At 33.6% G+C, this 16,937-nt stretch overlaps 5 protein-coding genes across 5 annotated transcripts; 2 read left to right on the forward strand and 3 right to left on the reverse strand.

Annotated features, from left to right (window-relative positions):
• Positions 1-1,560: 1,560 nt before the first annotated feature.
• LOC136416398 (protein HID1) lies at positions 1,561-7,463 on the forward strand. The gene is made up of 16 exons (XM_066401538.1): positions 1,561-1,694; positions 1,868-2,081; positions 2,135-2,289; positions 2,350-2,403; positions 2,460-2,659; positions 2,786-2,999; positions 3,538-3,735; positions 3,812-3,902; positions 4,252-4,482; positions 4,532-4,737; positions 4,793-4,963; positions 5,605-5,769; positions 5,859-5,933; positions 6,420-6,580; positions 6,691-6,849; positions 6,914-7,463. Exons 1-16 carry the CDS (start codon positions 1,629-1,631, stop codon positions 6,975-6,977), a joined length of 2,424 nt encoding a protein of 807 aa, XP_066257635.1. The 5' UTR covers positions 1,561-1,628; the 3' UTR covers positions 6,978-7,463.
• A 735-nt stretch (positions 7,464-8,198) lies between these two features.
• LOC136416449 (tRNA (uracil-5-)-methyltransferase homolog A) lies at positions 8,199-10,711 on the reverse strand. Its single transcript, XM_066401622.1, has 9 exons — positions 10,448-10,711; positions 10,111-10,281; positions 9,779-9,934; positions 9,554-9,717; positions 9,348-9,504; positions 9,042-9,289; positions 8,757-8,988; positions 8,511-8,703; positions 8,199-8,454 (listed from the first exon to the last, which is right to left on the reverse strand). Exons 1-9 carry the CDS (start codon positions 10,634-10,636, stop codon positions 8,216-8,218), a joined length of 1,749 nt encoding a protein of 582 aa, XP_066257719.1. The 5' UTR covers positions 10,637-10,711; the 3' UTR covers positions 8,199-8,215.
• A 580-nt stretch (positions 10,712-11,291) lies between these two features.
• LOC136416382 (uncharacterized) lies at positions 11,292-14,375 on the forward strand. Its single transcript, XM_066401518.1, has 8 exons — positions 11,292-11,479; positions 11,537-12,158; positions 12,433-12,658; positions 12,711-12,876; positions 12,934-13,125; positions 13,179-13,396; positions 13,452-13,599; positions 13,648-14,375. The coding sequence occupies exons 1-8, from the start codon at positions 11,388-11,390 to the stop codon at positions 14,168-14,170; spliced, it is 2,187 nt and encodes a 728-aa protein (XP_066257615.1). The 5' UTR covers positions 11,292-11,387; the 3' UTR covers positions 14,171-14,375.
• On the reverse strand, positions 14,362-15,772 carry LOC136416383 (dynein axonemal assembly factor 4-like). Its single transcript, XM_066401519.1, has 4 exons — positions 15,380-15,772; positions 14,938-15,329; positions 14,704-14,886; positions 14,362-14,646 (listed from the first exon to the last, which is right to left on the reverse strand). The coding sequence occupies exons 1-4, from the start codon at positions 15,757-15,759 to the stop codon at positions 14,387-14,389; spliced, it is 1,215 nt and encodes a 404-aa protein (XP_066257616.1). The 5' UTR covers positions 15,760-15,772; the 3' UTR covers positions 14,362-14,386.
• A 164-nt stretch (positions 15,773-15,936) lies between these two features.
• LOC136416386 (ribosomal RNA-processing protein 7 homolog A) lies at positions 15,937-16,867 on the reverse strand. The gene is made up of 2 exons (XM_066401523.1): positions 16,727-16,867; positions 15,937-16,655 (listed from the first exon to the last, which is right to left on the reverse strand). Exons 1-2 carry the CDS (start codon positions 16,755-16,757, stop codon positions 15,964-15,966), a joined length of 723 nt encoding a protein of 240 aa, XP_066257620.1. The 5' UTR covers positions 16,758-16,867; the 3' UTR covers positions 15,937-15,963.
• Positions 16,868-16,937: the final 70 nt, after the last annotated feature.

Here is a 16,937-nt window from a genome sequence, read left to right on the forward strand (position 1 = left end):
AATTTACAATTTTTATTATTAGCACATTTTCAATATTTATAATAAGTATATAAACGTAGTTCACCTCTCGATCGACGTCCTGAAGGCTTTCTCACCATTTATTTTTATATTAGGAATTTGACTAGGAATGGCTTTCTTTGGTACCTTTTACTTCCATTGATATCCTAATAAACAAAGATGACACCATATTTTTTCTTCTCGATTTTAATTTATTAATTTTATTTTAAACCAATAACATTACTAAACATAAATACGGAACAAAGAACAAATACCCCAATACTTACTAAATTTTAGTAAACTACATAAGTAGACCTATTAACATAAATGAAATAAATTAATTAAATCGTGTAGATTAGGAGATCACACTTCTGCTTTTTTCATTATGCTTTACTTTTTCAGTTATGATTGACATGACTGGATTTGTTGACATTCTTCTTTTGTGTATTGAGAGTGAACTTGTCTTAATTTTGACCTTTTGGTTTTCCTAAGCAGACAAAAAAACAATTGTAATCAAGAAGACATAAATATTGTATGAAATCACTTTATCACAACTGATAAAGACGCATCAACTCTTTTTTGTGACATAGTGTAAATTCTTTTCCTTTCGAGCGTGGAAAAAAATTGATAAATAATAACGACAACAGCTTAACATCTCATGTGAACGAAATGGAAAATTTTGCAAATATAAAATTATAGTAGACATGTGCCGAATTGATAACCTGAATACTTAAAATAGATATAAATATTTGGCACATACTTATTAAAATTTTACACTTGTTAGATTTCTAACTTCAATCAATATATCAAATTCAGCTGTTGTTGCTGTCTGTAACTTATTCAGGAGTTGTTAGATGCGGTGAAAGGTTATTCTCCAATATCGCATTGATAATATCTTCGGGATTATAATTGTAGGATTGTAGACATTGTAGCACAAAACCTCCAATGAAAAATTAGCCAAATCCATTGTTTTTTCTAGAAATTCTATAATAGTCTAGACCAACATAATTAAATTATTGTAGTCGTTTACTACTTTAAATACATTGATATATTAGTAAAGTAGTTCATCAAAGACATCTCCAAATTTCAATTTTGAGAATCTAGTGTCATTACTCATACTGTAAATTCCAACGCCCCTGAGTAAGTCTATATCGTATTCAATTAGATTTATCAACTAATTCATATTGAAAAATTCCCTTCAATCCGGCCTTAAACCCTTTTCAAACTATATTATTTGATGCTAAGAGAAATTAAGAAACTAGCAAAAATCTGGAATTTTTTTATAAGTTAAAATAAAGTAACGGATGATCTTCTGAAGAGTCAATCGAACATTATTGATGAGTGACAAGTTTCTACTTCAACCGTTGACATAATATTAGCTACAGGTATTATGAGCATAATTACCGGGTGCTAAAGCTTGGCATAAAACTACTAGCGCAATTGGGTTAATCCTCTCTGCTAACGAGTCAATCCAGATTATCGTTTCCGAAAAGCCCTTAAATTAAAAATTAGGAGACTGTTTTAACATTTGACATTTGTCGGTAACGCCATTATTTGCTGACGTCAAATTTGACATTTAAAGAAAAAAATTTGTCAATAACAATAACAAATTGAGAAATTCAAAAGTAAGTATGGGAAATGTAGATACTAAATTAAATTTCCGCAAGGCAGTGGTGCAATTAACTTCAAAAGCAGAGGTAAGGTTAATTCACCTTTATGCAAAAAACACATAATTTTGAAAATTTATCTTAGTGTTTCCATAATCTCAACATATGCACAGGAATATCCTTTTCTTTAGCGTACTTCATTAGCTTCTGTGAATTTTTTGAATATGTGGCAAACCACATTAAAATCTTCTATTAACTTTTAGCCTGTTGACCCAAATGAGGATTCATTCTGGGATCAATTTTGGTCTGAGAATGTTACCAGTGTGCAAGACATCTTCACTCTTGTGCCAGCTACTGAAATTAGACAACTACGTGAAGATGCGCCTGCAAATTTGGCCACATTATGCTATAAAGCTGTAGAAAAACTTGTTAAGGCTGTTGACAACAGTTGTAGAACCCATCAAGAGCAGCAAACAGGTAATTGTCACCTACAGATTTACCAGTTTTATACTTGTGGTGCATCTATTTAGTGCTTAATTGTGCAAGGATTTTAACTCGAATATTACCATATATATTTGAGGATTCAGAGTGGAAGGGCTTCTTTTGGTCCTCACTGCCTAGTAAAAATGATGAAGAAGAACAGGAAGCAGTGCCTTTGGCACAATCACTTCTAAATGCAATTTGTGTAAGAATTTCTGTTTTTTCTTTTTAACAAACCATATTTAACAACCATAAACAATTTCAGGATCTTCTATTTTGCCCAGATTTCACTGTGTCTTTTGGTCGCAAAAGTGGACCAGTAAGTACTAGTCTATTTTTAATGAACTTTAAATGCTTCATAAATCATTATTTTAGGATAAAGCAGAAGATTTATCATTAATTGACAGTTGTGAATATATTTGGGAGGCTGGTGTTGGTTTTGCCCACTCTCCTCCCAGGAATCCTGCACATGATTTGAATCGAACAGAGTTACTAAAACTCCTCTTGACATGTTTCAGTGAAACCATGTATCAGCCACCCACAGATATAGCACAGAGTCCGAATAAATGGATAATGTAAGCAAGATAAAGTTTCAAGGCTATGAAGATATTTGTCATAAGCCTGATAGAAGTATTATCTATGGGTTTTATCTATTGAAAAAAATGTTATCTATTAATAATGGTTAAATCAATTGTTTTCAGACATTTAACTTCTGCAGAAAATAGACATGCTCTACCAATGTTTACTTCACTCTTGAATACTGTGTGTGCATATGACCCTGTTGGATTAGGGGTTCCCTACAATCACCTGATCTTTAATGATTCTTTAGAGCCATTGGTAGAGGCTGCATTGCAGATTTTAATAGTTACCTTAGATCATGACACTAGTTTATCAACTCCAGCTGAATCTGAAGATGTAAGTATGAGGATTATCTGGCTTGCATAATTTTTAATTTATTTATGTATGGGACTAAACTGGCAATATTAATGCCTGTAACCTGCCTGTGCTTAAAACAATACGACATATTTCATACTACAACCCAAAAATTCTTAACTTGACAGCCTCTACTGCCAATTTTAATTGTTGGGGATCAGGTGGTATCCTAGGAATAACCCATCGTTTTCTTTTACGCTTCCTAGGCATCTGTAAGAAAGAAGTGTGCTTAATTTATTTCTTATTTCTATGTATAAAGAGATTTGTTGTGAGATTTATAAAAAAAAGTTAGTTAAATATATTGAGATGCGGCAAATAAAACTTTTTTATATAATACTTATCATTGATATAATAATTTAAAACGCTTCTATAAGTAATTGCATTGATGAAAATCAACATGCGTTTGGAATGGTTGTTTCATTAACACCCTTTATCATAATAAACAATATTCCTCAAATTCTTTCTTAATATAACTAAAATCCCTTAATATTAATTATTCAAACATAATTATAATTTTCAGCCTGCTATTCCAGACAACTTATTCATAAACTATCTATCAAGAATACACAGAGATGAAGATTTTCAATTTATTTTGAGTGGGGTCACTAGATTGTTGAACAATCCATTGGTCCAAACGTACTTGCCAAACTCAACCAAAAAAGTTCACTTTCACCAAGAACTATTGGTGTTTTTATGGAAGATGTGCGATTATAATAAAGTATGTATATCCAAATATTTGTTTACTCTTAAAACCTGGGGATTTTATTTTATGTTTCAAATTTTGTATATTTCAGAAATTCCTTTATTTTGTTTTAAAAAGCAGTGACGTGTTGGATATTTTGGTGCCGATTTTGTATCATTTGAATGATTCTAGAGCCGATCAGTGTAAGTATCTTTGAAATTTTGCTACGACTATTTTTTTTCAAATAAATTTTGTTTGCAATTGTTTTTTTTTAAGTTTTACTTAAAAATAGCTCGAGATTAAAGAAAATCAACAAATATCTTCTTTTAACAGCAAATTCAGATTTAATTTACAGATCAAAGAGGGAGAGCAACTATACGATTGGCTTTTTCCAGTGTGTTTGTTTTATTTTCGTATTTTATAACAGGTATAATTGATGCAGAATGATTTTTCGACAATGCCACGTCAAGTGAGAGCTATGCGATGTGTCGGAATTCTCTATAATTAAGTGATTATTTAATTTAACCTAATTAATTTATCGGCTATTTACAGCTCGGGTTGGTCTGATGCACATCGGCGTGTTTATACTACTTCTTCTGTCTGGCGAACGGAACTTAGGAGTGCGTTTGAACAAGCCCTATACGGCAACTGTTCCTATGGATATACCCGTTTTCACCGGTACTCATGCCGATTTGCTTGTTATAGTTTTCCATAAAATAATTACCACCGGTCATCAAAGACTCCAACCACTATTCGATTGTCTTTTAACCATTCTAGTCAATGGTGAGTCACCATTTGTTTATCGGTTAAGATTCTTATTAGTCATTTTTAGTATCTCCTTACTTAAAAACGCTCTCAATGGTCGCAAGTACGAAACTCTTACACTTACTAGAAGCATTTAGTACCCCCTGGTTCCTCTTTTCCGCACCTCAGAATCACCATTTGGTGTTTTTCTTACTGGAAATTTTCAACAACATTATTCAGTACCAATTTGATGGGAATTCGAATTTAGTTTACACGATTATCAGAAAAAGACAGGTAAAAGAGCTCTAAAGAAAAAAAATTTCAGATTTTAAAGTTTAGGGTTCTTTAGGTGTTTCACAGTTTGGCGAATTTACCGAGCGACTACGGCACAATAGCTAAATCCATCAATAAAAAGTCTAAGTTCACGAAGTTGCGAAGTTCCGTCAGTACCGAGAATATGTCGGAAGTGGCCATGGAAGGATCACGTCCTGCTTTACCTGCAGAACCAGGAACTTTAAATGTAAGCGATATTACAAGTTATCAAAAATGACGTATATAGAAGGGTGTGAGACTAATGCGACAACATTACATTAGAGAACCAAACACAAGGATATTGGTAGTAGCATTGGTCTTAATATCCATATTAAATAATTAGCATTTCGGAATCCTTCGCTTTCTTTATATTAGGGTCTTTCACGAATTATTTTATCACTGCAATCAATAGTATCTTACACCATATTTTACATCTATGTTATCTTTCTGTCTATTGTCGAGTCTAAAAGATAAATAAACTATCGCAGCTTTTCCACAAATCGTCAACAAATTCATCTGAATAAGGAAGAGACATTACATATATAACCACTTCTTCCATTTCTCTGCTGAAAGACAAGAAATACACGTCGTATTTCAATCGGACCAACGACTTACGATAATCGGCGCCGAATTGCATTCAAGAAACAATTTTAATATGAAAATATCCCAATTCGGTGTGACTGATATCGCAATAGTCCGGTAACCTAGACATTTTTAATCTTTTTCTTTTACAATTGACAACTATACTTTCTTCTGCAGTTAGCTTCACACATTTTATATTTACAACATCAAATTTGGTCACAGTGGAAGATCCAATCAAATATGAATAAATATATCATTGATTGTTAGGCGACGTTACCTGATACTCCACAAATTGGTCAAATGACAGAAAGAGAATCTGCTCATCCGGCAACTTCACCATCGGAACAACCGTTGACTAATGGTATGGCAGCAGTTACTTTGAATAGTCCTACTGCTACAGCGGTCTCAATTGGCAATGGAACTGTGCAAGAGGTAATATTTAATATGGATAATATTTTCCAGGGATTTGCAATTTGGAAACTTAGCCAACATTTCGGAATTTAAAGTGTCCTCTATTATAGGATAAATCAAATGAGGAGAAATCTGAGACCATACATCCGGATAATTCTACAAGAATGGTCCGAGCTGTTAACACGGTAAGTAAGCTTCAAGATTCGGACATTTTTCTTTATGAGAATTTAATTTTCACAATTTTAGAATATATATATATTAACTGTGATTATTTGCTGTTTACATTTGTTGTGATTTTAATTGTCACAAATAAGACTTAAAGTTAACCAAGATTACGTGATTACTTTTAAATACTTTGATTCATAGTCACCGTAACAAAATACATGTCTGGACAGAAAAATAAAAAAAAAAGGTTTCAAACGAGGTGATACTCGATCTCGTTTCCAAATTGAAATTCGTTATATCACTGATAGTGGAAAGAGTAGATGACAGTGACACATTTAATAATTACATCAAAATATGTTTGATTTGAAATAAAAATAGAATGATCAGGATTTCGCTTTTAAACCTTAATCAAATAATATAGAGTGGCTCGTTTTAATTTGGTCGTATTATATAAGGTTTTCATTATTTTTAACACGAAAGTGATAATCTAATCATAAAAATTCTAGAGAAACAGCTTGAGAGTTTCTATTACCAACGAAAACACAAACGGACAATGGGTGCCCACTGGAGAATGGGTCCATTCTTGGAAAAGCAAACTACCATTACAGACTATAATGAGGCTATTACAAGTGCTAGTACCTCAGGTGGAGAAGATCTGCATAGACAAGTAAGAATAATGAATAATACAGTAATACTAATCTTTCCTAAGTCATTCAGAAATGAGAACCCTTATGAACAAATTTTTATAATATGGAATAAGCATTATTTTTTTGACAGGGGTTTAACTGATGAAAGTGAGATTTTGAAATTTCTGCAACACGGGACTTTAGTAGGATTATTACCAGTCCCCCATCCAATTTTAATTCGGAAGTATCAGGCTAATTCTGGTACCACTACTTGGTTCAGAACTTACATGTGGGGTGTCATATACCTCAGGTAAGATAAATTACTTCAGTAATAAATTATGTTTTAATAATGATTTAAATTTGTTTTTTTGCAGAAATATGGATCCTCCAATCTGGTACGACACCGATGTCAAACTGTTTGAAATTCAACGAGTTTAATTTATAAATTAAATTTCACTATATGCTTTAACGTGTCGCTTTAATTGTCGTGAGACTTGGTTTCCACATATTTAATATTTTAATTTAATATTAGAACTAAGTTATTTATATTCTAGAACTATTCAGTTAATTATCGTAGAAATTTTTTCAGTTGTTAACAATTTAATTTCAAACAGGTTCAGATTAAAGTTTTTCAACATCTTAGTGGTATTATTCCATAGTATATTTATAGCATCTGAGGTTAAAATTTAAAATTTCTTGTACATTTTATGTACTAATATTATGTATTAAAAATACTTATCACACGAATTTTTATGCAAACTCAAAAGACATTAAAAATAATGAAACTTTATATTATAAATTTTAAGAGAGTATCTAGAATTTGTAATGTCTAACACATTATTTTATTAATGACAGAGGACTATTTATCATATAGAGCTATAGAGTGAACATTCTTGAACCTACAAAAATACACGCTGAATCGAATGAGTTATTTTTATTTCTAATCCTATTTTACTTATTTCCAGTATTTTTTAAGGTTCTCTCAATATCTACACACAGTGGTTCTCAAATCGTGATTTTTATCCCAGATAACCTTACTAGCTATTTATGTAACCATTTCACAAATTCGATATTTTGTATAACGAATTCTGCAGTATAAGCGAAGTGAGGTCACACAATTTGATATGAATCACACAAAATAGAGTTTGCTAAAATTCCATACATGACTTTCTAATTTCACTGTACAATGAAGAAAGCAAAAAAATGGTACACATTGATTTGATATTGTTCAAGTTGTCATCCATCTGTATAATTACGGCAACCGTTGTTATGAGTCTTATTTGTTACCAGAGTTCCGAAATTAAAATACCTGTTTTCAGTAAGCAATCAGTTACCAAAGCAAGCCCGTTTAGTTCAGTTTTAGATTACAAAAACTGTTTATGTCAAAATTAGAAAAATTAAATTCACATCTTTTTCATATTCATAAGATGTGTAGTCACTTAAATATATGAGGTACTCGCATTTGTCAAACGGTGTTGTTCATGTAAATATTCGATATTGCACTTCTCTCAATTTACGTTAAATGACATTGTCGAATTTAAGCTATATCATATGTCTTTAGTCACGACCGCACTGGATATTAAATGGTGATGTTAAGATTTTGTAATGTAATTTCTATATAAAAAAAATTTAACATTTTTCTTTTATATAAATTTATTTCCAATTTAATTAACACTCTATTCTTTTTCCACCAAATTCCATCGTTTAAAAACTATCATTAACTCACAATGAGTGGTGTGAGGAAACAAATCCACGGCCACAGCTTTGACTGGCACGAAACTTTCTCCGTGCAAATATTTCGATTCGGGTCGTCCCAAATCAACGAAATTCTTTGACGCCAATTTTGGATTACAAGATATATAAATTAATCGGTTGATTTTTTTAATTTTTCGCAATTGATGTACTGCCTTTTGATCTACAATTATTAGAAAATCATGGATTGTCATTATCAATTATTGCACAAATATTTACGTAAACCCGCTCTAGGTGGATCAACCACCGCAAACACATCTTCGAACTTTGAGTTGTAACACACAGACCCTAAAATATCCTCAGCTTTTCCAGTAAAAAATTCACTGTTGTGCACATTGTTGATAATAACGTTTTCTTTGGCATCAATAATTGCTTGCGGAATAAGTTCAAGGCCCAGTACTTGCCCACAAGACTGAAAGTTGAACATCAAAAGATGCTACTAAAGAAGAAAACCATTTACTCTACCTTAGCAAAACAAAGCCCTATAGTTCCAGTGCCACAGCATACATCTAGCATACTTGAAGATTCTGTTGGTTCTGCCAGTTCAATGGCAGTCCGATATAAAATTTCAGCTGCCTTGGTGTTCACTTGAAAAAATGCTTCAGGGGATATTCGAAATTTTAAACCCATGATTGTTTCATAGATATGCGTTTCTCCCCATAGGAATGTGGCTGTTGTGGGATGTTGGCCAGGATTTCTAGAATTTATATTGTTAACACTTCAGAAGATTAAAACATTTGTAAGTTTTACTTTTTGACAATTTCTTGGTAATACAAAGAGGTAACATTAGCTTGCTTTCCTATTCCCTCTGAAAAGAATGTTATAAGTTCAGCTTTAAAATCTGAAATTTCCTGTGTACACAAATCCTGGGGATGAATTCCTACCACAATCATTAACTGATTTTGGGCTGACCGTACACTTAACTGTCTAAAGTGTCCAGTATGAAATTCTGCATTGAAGACTTTCAATTTAGATGAACGTACAAATTTTTGAAAAACCTTTAATTTAATCTCAATAAAATTTCTTTGTTTTAAATTAAACATTGTAAATGCTAACCGTCACAACTATCTTCATTGAATCTGGTATGTGCCTTAAATCTTCCACGGGGCCGACACCCGTTTTTCCATTTGCATAAGCTCCAATCCTAAACCCAACTGTTGGCAGTTGAGTTTCAGGATTGATTCCCACAGAAAATTCGCATTTATTTCGGTACCTACAAAGTTAGTTTTACAAATTGACAATAACTTTTCTTATACATATACCCATCTATCTGGTCAGAATATCTAATATTCAATAATTCACATGGCAAGCCATCATATTTTTCTTTCTGGCTATTAATATACTTTCTAATAAGTATATTTTGGCTAGAAAGATCATTTGCCAAATTTTGAAGCATTTTTCTCACTTCATCTTGTTTAATCTCTAACTAAATGCAACGAGTTTTATTTTGTTGCAATAAAAGGAGATGATGAACAAAAAACTCTTACTTGTTTTGAATAGTCCGTGTCAGATAAAGGAACTGTAGATGTTCTTATTCTTTCATTAACAGACAAAATTTCAGTTTTCTGCTTCTTATTTTCATTGTCCACATCTGCATTTTCTTTTCTCTTTTTAACTAAAGGATCTGCACATGGCTTTGCGTGCTAACAAAATAATTAACTCACAGAATCTAATTCAAATTTGAAATTAAAGCTAGAATTATTCATTCTCAAATTAATAAAGATTGATCATTCAAAAAAACTCAAGTAGAAGTAGAACTGTCAGAGGCACATCTTGAATAAATTCATGTTATGCCAGATGTTTAATGGTACATTCTTACCATAGCTTGCAATTCTTTTCCTTTCCATTTAAACCCTGTCAAGACTTTTATAGCTTTATCTTTATCTTCTTCATTGCGAAAGCACACAAATGCATAAGGACAGTTTCTTTTGGGTGTCTTTATCTTATTTGAATTCAATTTCAGTTTATCATTTAACAGTTTTTTGAATTCCTACAAGAAAAATAATTATCTAAGATGCTTCAGATAATACTGAAGCCGTTACTTATCAGTAAACTAAATATTTTAATAAGTATTAGTAAAATTATTAATGTTAGCTAATTTAAAACAAAGCATGCAAAAATGGTTTGACAAAAATTAAGTACAGCATGGAACTCACACCTATGCCATAGAATTTAGGTAAATTTTTTATTTCGATTTTAAAGTTTTCTGAAGAGAAAGCCCTATCCAAGTATGCATAGGGATTGTCTTCTTGTTTGGGACTACCATGGATATGGGAGTCTGGGTGCACACTTTTACTTATTTCTTCTTTAATAACGTTGTCGGGATTTAGGGATTTCTGATTCATTTTCACTTATCAGTAATTCTCAAAACTTATTTATTTCGTTGAATTTAGGCCAATAAAATTTTAAACGCTCAGAGAGAATAAATTTAGTAGATATCGGCTTTGCCTTTGAGGTTAATTTGATTGGATTATTGTCATTCATCAAATGTGTGGTGCATTATACACTCGAGAGTAGTTCACACCGAGAACTTGCACCGACAAGTGACACTCACAGGAGTGACAGTTGACGAGTAGCAGGGACGGAAATAGCGAAAGGGTTGGTTAGTTTTATAAACCCAAAAAGACCCTTAAAATCTCTCTTATATACTCTTACACACTTAGTCTCTCATACCCTTAAGCTCTTGTACTCTTACTCTCAGCTCTCTCGAGGTAACGTACCACGATTATCACCCTCGATATAGTACATACAGACTGTGATAATAAACGTAGCAATAGTTTTGTGTAAATAAAGATAGTCGAGCAGTATCAGCGCGTATTTTGTATCTATGACTAGTATCTTTGCCGGGTTAGAGTACTGGTCCCTTCAGCGTGTTCAACTTGTAACGGAAGAATAGATCACCCCGTTAGCACCAACAACACGCCGCGTTACTCCGAGTCCCATCGGTAAACGCAAACACCTATAAACCCGACACTGTCTTTTTTTTTTTTTAAGAAATTGAGGTTATATTTTGCTTAGGAGGAAGTTGTTGGTATTTTCTGCATTTTCTTCAACTAAAAATTTATAAATTAAAAACTGAGCTTTCTGTACCGCACAATGAAAATGGCATTTATTCGACACACTAAAAGTCTTCTATCAAAAACCATCCTTCACAATTCCTTTCGATATCAGCATGGTTACGTTGTTTTGTAAGTTCTGGTTATAGAGTAAATGAATTTTTTTCTAATCTTACATACGTTTCCCAGACTTCCAGAGATAGGAGAGGAAGCCCCTGATAAAAACCCTTTATACTCTAAAGACGGTCTTCCTAAATTCAACCAAATCACTATAGAAAACTGCAGAGCAGCCATGGCTAAATTAACCCTGGATTTTGAAGTTGCAGTTCAAGAAGTTGAGGCTACACTATCAGAAAGTCCGTGCGAGGATATATTTAAGAACATAGTGGAGCCTTTAGAGAAAGTAGGGAACCCCATGGAAACTACCTGGGGCTTGTCTAAAACCCTATATCTTGGAAATAGTACACTGATGCCTACTTCGAGTTATATGGCCATCCACGATCGTGCAAGGCGGGCCAGGGCTGCGAAATATACTAGTAAAACCATACATTTTGCCATTAAAAATGATTTCTCCAAAGAGAAAGAGAGAAGTGTGGAGCAATTGAGAATATTGGAGAAATTTGTTTTAGAGGGGAAATTAAATGGGCTGGAACTTGAAGGGCGGAAAGCTGACTCTTTTAACCATGACTTCAGAAAGTTAGCAGAAGAGAAAAAACATTTTAAACATAAAAGTGATTTGTCTTTGAAACAGCACTCACAGATGGTTCGTGACAGAGGTGTAGTGAGAGATTTTCCTGAGTATTTATTAAAGGTAGTGTGCTTTATTTTGATTCATTTAGGTCAGTATTTATTCTCAGATAAGTTTGAGCATTAAGCAAAATTTACTCATGCATTGTTTATGTACAGGTATATACACATGTGTATATACAGTAATTACTCAGTCTAAGAAATTTAACTGCTTGTAAAGTAGATTTTACATAATAAAAGCAGTGCTGGTAAGAATAACAGCCAAAACTTTAGGAGATTGTTAATGATGAGGATGTGTGTCATACAATAACAATACTCAAATTCTTATTGCAATTTAGGCGACAGCAGTTGACCCAAACAACCACATAAATGGCCCCTGGCGATTTTCCATATTACCCCACCTTTACACTCCCCTAATGGAGCATTGTCCTGATCGAGAAATTCGGTGGCTCCTCTGGAAAGCCAATGTAAGCCGGGGCTCTGTTAACAGTGAAAGGGAGTTATCTACTAGTTTACACACTGAGGAAATTAGGTATTTAAGGGATAGTTTGGCCAAAGTTTTAGGTGTGTATTAAAACCATATTTGGGGTTGTTAGTTTATTTTTTTGATTTTAAGGCTACAATACCTATGTAGACATGTCAATGGAAACGAAAATGGCAGGCAGTAAGGCAGAAGTTAACAGGATAATGGATTTATTATTAGCAAGGGCAAAACCCACTCAGGATGCGGAGATAGAGAAGTTGTTAATTTTTGCTAATGAGAGAGGTTTCAAGACTGATGGGTTTGTTAAAACTCTAAACCCATGGAAAATTGTAATACAATAATTAATAATTAATAGATTAGAATTGTGGGATGTGCCGTATTGGAGGCGCAAACAAAGAGCTGCACTTTACAACTATGACGAGCAAAAACTAAAAAGTTATTTCCCATTGAACACAGTGCTAACTGGGTTATTTCAACTTTGTGAAAAACTATTTAATATTGTTATAAAAATCCGAACGGGGGTGACAGCCTGGCATAAGGATGTTAGGTAAGTATTCCTAGAAACTCTTTTATTTGTGGATGTTGAAACACATTCTTTAGATTTTATGACATATTTGAGCCTCACAGTTCAGCTCCAGTAGCAGGTTTTTATTTAGACCCTTATGCTCGATCTGAAGATAAATTAAGAGTACAAAATTCTTCCTGGATGATTGGAATGCAGAATAAAAGTCAAGTGACTGATAGCAAGCCTTTGGCTGCGCTTATTTTTACTTTTGAACCTCCTATTGGGGATAAACAGTCCCATCTTATGTTTTCAGGTAAGATTGTTTTTCTGAAGTAACCACTGTACGAAGTTGAACTATAATATTGTAGAGGTGAAAACTTTATTTCATAAATTTGGCCACGCCCTGCAGCATTTGCTTACGCGAACTTATTACGCTGAAGTGGCAGGATTGTCGAATATAGAATGGGATGCTGTGGAAGTTAGCGGGAATATGCTCACTCAATGGCTCTTTAATGAGTAAGTTTATTATCATGTTCTTCTCATTTATTTGTCATATGTTTCCAGGAAAGTCGTCCAAAGCATAACTTGCCATTGCAGTAGCGGCGACAAACTGCCCACGTCCACCTTTAAAGACCTTTGCAGTGCCCAAAATCACATGGCTGCTTATGATTTATGCAACGAACTCTACCTCTCCGCCTTAGACTTAGAAATGTATTCCACCAAAAGCTATTGGTCAGATCTAGTAAAACAGCTTTGGCCCCGGTACAAAACCTTGAAATACAACGATAAAATCGACGCGCATCCCTGCAGCTTTACTCAAGTTTTCACTGAAGATTGGGCCGCAGCATATTACTCTCACTTTTGGTCAAGAATGATAGCCGCAGACGTCTATAGTGCTTTTTATGAGGCCGGCGATAACGAGCAACAAATCAAAGATGTTGGAAAGAGATTCAGAGACACGTTTTTGGCTTTAGGAGGCAGTCAGGATCCCAGTCAAGTGTTCAGGGAGTTTAGGGGCAGAGACCCTTCCCATAAAGCGCTTTTAAAGACTTTAGATTTGAAGAAAGTTATTAAGCAAGAGAGTTAGTTAAAGCCAAAGTGGAGTAAATGAAGGAGTCTTTTTACTGATTTTCTCTTTGTTGTCGGGGGATGTATTGTGCGTAATTTGGTAATTTGTTAATAAACGAAATGTGATTGTTTCATAGAATTATCTGTATATACCACGATTGTTGGAATGTCATTAATGAATTCGATTGTAAATAAATAGATTGACTTAAAAATTAATATAAAAACATGTTTCCTTTTAGATCTCCCCACTACCTTTTGTCTTCATCTCCTCCAATTCTCTCTCGCACTCCTGCAATGCAATCCTAAATTCCTCACTGTTTTCTAACTTAATACTGGCCTGCAGCTCCGAAATCCCCTGTTGAAGAAGTCCCAGTTTAAAGAGCGCAATCCCCCTCCTTCCAATACAGACAGCCCTCTCATGCAAGTTTACTGCACATAGAGGTTTGTATAAGCTTAAAGCTTTGGAACAGTCATCCACAGCTCTGCTGAAGTTGCCTTAAAGTTCATTAAATTTTTTCAAAGGTTCATAACAAATATTTTCTATTTACAAACCAATTAGGATGTGTACTTCAGATCGCTCAAAATATAAGTCGACGAACTGGGGACTTAACTTAATTGCAAAGCTTAAAGCGCTAATTGCCCCCAGATAGTTTTGGTGTTTTTTGAATTCTTTAGCTTTGGTCAATAAGTATTGAGGGTTCTTCTCCTCTGGTCTTAGATCTTTATCGTCAAATCCTGCATTTTATATAAGGTATGGGTGAGTACGCATAAATTTAAAGAATTTACCAACAGATTTTCGAGCTTCAGCTTGTTTAGTTAAAAATTCATTTTCTTCCTCCAAACGAGATTCCCTGGAAGGTGTAGGAAATTCTCTTGGTGTAAATAAAATTTGCAGGGATTGTGTATTACGAGGTTTGGGAATGGGATTTAGTTTCTTTGATTCTCTATAGAATCTTGGCTTAAGCTTATTTGCTTGTTGTGCTGAACGTATTGCAACTTCAAATTGTTCATTGTTGTCTTCAACTATCTTTACAATTTTCTCTTTATTGAGATTCAATTCCACCTCTTCCTTCCATGCACTCAAATCCCCCAAAGCATCTCTTTCCTCCCTCTTCTTTATGTTTTCAATTTCACCTCTTACCCTGGTATCCAACTTGATTTGCTCATTCACCGCCACTCTATACCAAACAAAAATCAAATAAAACACTATTACATTAAATTCCATTACCTCTTTAATTCAGCCTTCATATTCAGTTTCTCTTGAAAGCTTTCTTGCATCCTTAGATGCTCCTCATCAATAAGCCTTATTTTCAGCTTCATCTTCTCTTCTTTTGTTAATCCTTGCACCTCCAGAGAATCCCACATTTCCTCAGATTCTTTTTGAAGATCAAAAATGACATATTCCCAAGTTTTAGTGCAGATGCTTTGTAACACATTGATGGGTTTCAGCAAAATTGCTTCAAAGAAAAAGGCTTCAAATGTTAGCTTTAGGTATTGAGGGGACGTAAATACATCAACTTTGCATGAGGGGACGCTGTGTAAAGGAACACGTAAGATTACTTTGCTAGGAGATTGCTTCCAGGTGAAATCTTTAACTATTATGGGCATTATTTAAGTTTATAGGCATCTGTTTGATTATCAATGAAGGTTTTGATTGATCAATATTTTGTAAGTTGATGGTTGTCTTGGTGATTTACAGATTAAAATTTTAATTTTGTCTACGACTATGCTAATAGAAAGCAATAAGTTAACAGTTTGTTTATAATATAAAATATTTATAATAGAATTGAATACAGATAAATAAATGACAACCTAATATGGTTTAAATCTTCGTGAGTTCTTCATCATCTGCACCTTTTTCTTAGCTTCATCATAGTTTTTCCTTAGCATGGCTAAATCTTTCATTTTGCTTTCTTTGATTTGAAACTTATAATAGTTTTTAAGCTCCTTTCGCTGCTTCATTTTCTCAATTTTCTCGTTAATTTTCAGTATTACACTCTCCTTATTTGCTATTCCTGGCTTGTGCCCCTTTTTGCTCACCACAGTCCAACCCTCATCATCGACTTTGTTTGATGAATCTTTTTTAAACTTATGCTCAGTTTTGTCATAATTCTGCATGAAACTGGTCACTTCTTTAGACAATTTCTCAGAATCAACAACTGAGTTATTATAAGCCTTAATCCATTTCTCTAAACCAGTTGTAATTTGTGTTTTCCTTATTTGTAAACTAGTGGCTTGTAAGGCTTTTAACAGCCCTTCTCGTTTAGAAAAAATGACATATGCAGTCTTAAATCCCAAGCTGGTGCTACTGTCAAAAAGAATATTAGGAATGTTGCCAAAGGAGCAGAAGAGATCTTTGATGTGAGCAGTTTTGAGGTATGGGGGCACATTCATGACTAACAAAGTGCGGCCTAAGGGCTTGCCTTCTTCACAGTGCAAGGAGTGTTCTTTAACGAAAAGTTCATGGTGGGTTGTACTGTCTTGCGAAACTTTGATTGGGACAACTAAAAATAATTGACGAAAATGTGGTTACTAAGGTAATTTCTTTGAGAAACAGTTATGTTTTTAATCTTACCTTTAAAATCTTGGATCTCCTTGGGTAACATTAGGCTTTTAATACGGTCTTCAAATTATCTTCTTGTACTTAGTTGTCTTATTATTATTTGCTATTAGCAAAGAAATCTTATGATTTTGAGGAAAATCGGTGAGGTTTTCAGAAAAAGTTATTTATTATGGATTTAGAAAATGAGGTTGGGTTTCTTCGCCTTGAGACACATTCCGACAAC

The sequence above is a fragment of the Euwallacea similis genome, chromosome 23 (assembly GCF_039881205.1).
Source record: "Euwallacea similis isolate ESF13 chromosome 23, ESF131.1, whole genome shotgun sequence".
In the NCBI taxonomy this organism is placed as follows: domain Eukaryota; kingdom Metazoa; phylum Arthropoda; class Insecta; order Coleoptera; family Curculionidae; genus Euwallacea; species Euwallacea similis.